General features: G+C 26.8%; 1 protein-coding gene across 1 annotated transcript; it reads left to right on the top strand.

Moving 5' to 3' along the window:
* Window positions 1-402: 402 nt before the first annotated feature.
* LOC107443778 (protein BTG2) lies at window positions 403-3,633 on the top strand. Its single transcript, XM_016057748.3, has one exon. It carries the CDS (start codon window positions 885-887, stop codon window positions 1,428-1,430), a length of 546 nt encoding a protein of 181 aa, XP_015913234.2. The 5' UTR covers window positions 403-884; the 3' UTR covers window positions 1,431-3,633.
* The last annotated feature ends 1,444 nt before the right edge of the window (window positions 3,634-5,077 follow it).

The following is a 5,077-nucleotide window of genomic DNA, read 5'->3' on the forward strand; positions in this document are numbered from 1 at the left end:
TTTGTTTTTAAATTTACCCCAAAATTCAGGAAAACATAAATAGTACAATCCAAATATGACCTGACGAATTGAAACATATTGTATTTCCTAGGTATTACATTTCCGTTAATTAAAAAAAAAAATTAAAATAAAAAAGGGCTTCCGTTTTGTTATTAAATCCATTCGTAATTCCAGATGATCGCACAAAAAATATAAACGGAAATAACCTTTCCACCAGTATATATGATTATTATTTTTAATTGAGATTCCGCGAGAAATGAAAAAGCGAGAACCAGTTTCAACCGCTCTCGGTACCTAAACAAACCTTTTAGTTACACAGCTGATCTATACAGATCATTGCACAGTTGTAGCAGTCACACCACTAATGTATTTTTCTCTCCCCAACCAATCAGCGTCAGTTGGAGGGATAAGGGTAGCGTAGCCTCGTTCTCCTATTGGCCATCATCTGACGTCACGCTCTTGTTGACGTCGTTGAATTTCGTGATAGGAGCCAAACGAATCTTGAATATAAAGTTAGTTGTCAACCAAGCGTTCGTTTGAACAAGTCGCATTGTGGAGTAGTTCGAAAGCGGGGCAAGCAGTCCCCTAGCTGAAAAAGGTTTAACATCCGGAGTGTGTTTTTAACATCTGTGGACAAATTCTGTGATAACATAGCTTTTTGTATCCAAACATCTCTAGGATTTTTATTTTAATTCCCATCGACCAAAATTCATCATAGTCAAAAAGTGCCACATCAAAAAAATACAACTCGACGCCATATTTGATTTATTATTATTAAATTAATCGGCCTAGTCAAACACATTTCAAATCACGGATTCCCAGAATCTGCAACTGTGGAGTGGTTTATATTATAGTGATTTTTTGACTTTTAACCAATTTCAAAAATGGAAATCGAAAGTGCATCGACTTTCCTAGCAAATCTCCTGCGATTGGAAAATCGCCACATCAAAATCGCGCGAGTGGAAATGTTTCGTAGAACTCTTGAAGATCTACTCAGGCACCATTATCAACATCATTGGTTCCCAGAAAAACCGTGCAAAGGCTCAGGATATCGTTGTCTTCGGATTAATCACAAAATGGACCCTCTAATCGCAAAAGCTGGTGACGTGTGTGGTTTTAACGAAGCCGACCTACGTAAGCTACTACCTAACGAGCTTACGATGTGGATTGATCCTCTGGAAGTTTCCTATAGAATTGGTGAGAACGGAAGCATATGTGTACTGTACGACGGAACAAAGAACCAGTTCTCTCCCGATGTCACCAGGTACAACAACCAGTACAGCCCTAGTACCGACCATCAGTACTCTCCGATCTCAATGAGGTACCCTGGTTGTAAGGAAAGTGCTCGTGGAACCAACTATTGGGATAGTTTCGTGTCAGATTCCCGTAATCGTGGCATGGAACAATTCGCAGCTTACGTCTCAGGCTAAAAAATAGTTTTTTTTTTAAAAAAAAATGGAGAATCGGAATTTTTTTTAAAATTCCGAATATTAAAAAATGAAAAAAAAAAAATTATTAAAAAAAATGGGTTTTAAATGTCCACACGTATATCTCCAGCCAAAATACTAGGCGTTCTCTCTGCGAATGCAAAAAAATGTGATCTTATTTTTATTTTTCCTCTACTTTATTTGGAGTATTTAAAAAAAAATGGATTAAAAAAAAAGGTAAAAATATTATTCATGTATTATATATCTTAAAATTTAAATATTGCAAGCAATCATTGTTGTAAGTAGATTTCATTATTTGTGTATTTTTCAGATTTTTTTTAAATGGGGAATTTTTTGTTTTTTTCGGGACCACCGGTCATATTAATGATTCCATAAATTTACCGTTGGCTTACCGTAAATTACTAAAGTTTACCCTCTGCATTATATCGACCGCCAACTCCATGGTTACCTAGAAAAGGACTAGAATTGACTTGTTTTTGTTTATTTTTTTTAATTATTACCGTCCGAAATTTTATATTTTGGACTATTTTAGAACTACAGTAGTGAGAAAATGGCGTGATGTTATAAAGCAATTTCTGTGATCAATACATGCCCACCTACCTGCATCAAAAATAAAAATACAAAAGCTCTCTGTGTGATGTTAAGGAGTTGAGCTTATTTGTATAAAGAAATTTAAATGTCAAATCAGGCCATTTTTAATTTTTTTTTTCCTTCTCTCCTCACTTATATGCTTTATCCATAATGTTTAAATCTTATTCTTCGCTGTCATTATTATTTGTTGTTGAGCGACAATGTATTTTAATTCATTGTTCATTAGTTTCATTTAAGACTTTATTTCCTAATTAGTAAAATTTGTAAAAAAAAAAATTATTTGCATGAACCCGGTTATTATTATCAATTTTATGCTTTCTCGGTATAAAATATTTCTGCTAGTCTTCCTAATAAATTGATATGACATGCTGCACAAATATTATATGTCATATTATGTAAAGAGAAAAAAAAATTCCTAATGTTCTTTTTGTTAAATATGTAGTTATAGCTTATTATGGTTTATTACGACTCTTGAGTCCAATAGCTAGCTATTGCACATTTATCAAAATTGATTATAATTTATGTCATTTAAATTATGTATTTTTATCCTATTATGCATGAGTGTGTATACGCCCTCTTCATAATGAATGATTTTCGCTGTGCCACTACTCATTATCTTCTTGGATGGTAAAAAAATTTTACTAAGTCCTATTTTTAAAGGCATTGTAATATATTTAATTGTTGAATATTTACAGTACAATTTTAAATATATATATATATTAAAAAAAACATCCAAGAAGAATTAGCATTTTTACGATGTCATTTATTATTAAGATGTTGTGTACACAGTTTGTTGATCAACAAGTTTTATAAGATCAGATGATTATTATTATTTTTTTAAAGATTGTTTTTTTTTTAAAAAATGAAATCTTTTAGATTTATTAAGTCTTTAAAAATGATTTTTTTAAAATGAAATCAAGATTTATTAAGTCTTTAAAATGATTTTTTAAATGAAATCTTTAAGATTTATTAAGTCATTTAAATGATTTTCTTTAAAAAATGAAATCTTAAAGATTTATTAAGTCATTAAAAAAGATTTTATTTTTTAAAAAAATTTAATCTTGAGATTTACTAAGTCATTAAAATTATAATTTTTATTGAAATCTAAAAAAAAATTTGTCAAGTCAGTAAAATGATTATAATTTTTTAAAAACCATATTTTTTTTAATTTATGTCATTATTATTTTAAGAGACCTAATGATTTTAATCCATTAAATTATTATTTTAAAAAAATCATTGTAATTAAATCTATCCTAAATCTTTTAAATTAATTTTTGTAAACAGTTGGTTTTAATATTTCACGATTATTTTATTGCATTTTTAATTATGAATTATTTTGTCAAAATCTCTTAAATACCTCACCAAGAATCTTTAAGATCATTCTCTATTGCTGTTTATTATTTTTATTGCCATTGCATTAAACTACTGTAGGGTTTTACAATTTCTATCTTCTCTTCTGGGTTTTCATTCAGCTGGCTGTCATCTGTACAAGTCATCCTGTACAAAAATTTGTAAAAAGTTATTTTATGTCTGTACAGTGATGTGATATAGAAGTTTTGTACAGTGACTTAATAAAAAGTACATGCAGCATAAATACTTGACTCATAATTTGTGTTAAGTAATTTATTTATTATTATTTAAGCTAAATGATTTTTGTTTTTAGGGTAAAGTTTTAAGTAATCTAATTACCAACGGTGAGCTTGCTGCAAATTAAATTTTATATATAAAAAAAAAACTTTCTATTCCAGAGGATTCATATTAAAGGTAAGTTAAATAAATATTATTGATTTCAAATTGGTAATTGTTTATTGCTGCAAATTGTTACAATGAAATGTATAATGTATCTTTTTTTTAAAATTTAAATTAAAACTTCGGTCTTTCAACTAAAAAAAAAATTGTTTAAGAAATAATTTTATCTCAAATTGAATTGAGTATAAAATCAGATTTGGAAGCTATTCAATTGTAGAAATATACATAACTTTTCAAAAAAATCATTGATTTAAAAAAAAAAAAAATGTTAGCAGCTTAATTTAAATTACTAATTATTTAATGTTACCTTAAATTATTTTTTAAATCAACTTTGATAGGAATAATTTTAAATAATTGTTAAATTATTATATTTTATTATATTTAAATATTAATATTTAAAAATGTATATAAGTTTTCTAATTAAACACCCAAAAAATTCTTTATGCTAAATCATTTCTTTATATATATTGCATTTATCAGTAAATCTAACTCTTTTAAATTTGTAATTAAGATCAATATTAATAAAAATTGCTTCTGTATTTAAGAAAAATCTCATGATAATTTAATTTATTACATTGAGTTCTTAATTTATGTAGTACTTTTTAATCAAAAATTATAAGATAGAATTGAAACTTTTGAAAAAAAATCTAAGAAAATATTTTCAATGTTTTCTTAGTTTAATGATTGAGATAGTTAATGTTTGTTAAATTGTAAAATAAAAATAAAATGTTAAGTATGATAAATATTTGGAATTGATAACAAATTTTTCCTTGAGTTTATTCTGTTGATATATGTGGAACTTAAGAAACAAAATAAAAACATTAACGATTGAACCTCCTTTATACAAATATCATTAAAAAACAGTTCTAATCAGATTAATTTGAGAAATTTGCTAACTGATGAGTTAAACATCACCTAAAAATTCAAGTTTCTGCATATGTGGCACTTAAGAATGAGGAAATAAAATTAACATATGGAAATTTAACGATTATTTCGTTACCTAGATCATTAAATTTCAATAAAATTAATTAACATGATTAAATATTAATATAAAAGTTTTGATATTATAAAATAAAAGTAATATAAATTTTTTTTGAATTTTATTTAATAATTAACATAATGGGTCTGCTATCTGAACAAAAGGTTATATAATTTTCATTTTTGAAACAATATTTGGAATGAAAAACGATAAATTAGTTATTATTGATGGATGAAGGTTCAAGAATTAAAGTAAGCTTTTGGAGAATGAGCATCAACTAATAATGAACAAACATATCAGCAAAAATGGA

The sequence above is a fragment of the Parasteatoda tepidariorum genome, chromosome 9, assembly GCF_043381705.1.
Source record: "Parasteatoda tepidariorum isolate YZ-2023 chromosome 9, CAS_Ptep_4.0, whole genome shotgun sequence".
Lineage (NCBI taxonomy): Eukaryota > Metazoa > Arthropoda > Arachnida > Araneae > Theridiidae > Parasteatoda > Parasteatoda tepidariorum.

What these genes read in the sequence shown, in the direction of transcription:
- LOC107443778 (XM_016057748.3), top strand. Translation starts at nt 885, where the DNA reads ATGGAAATCGAAAGTGCATCGACTTTCCTAGCAAATCTCCTGCGATTG.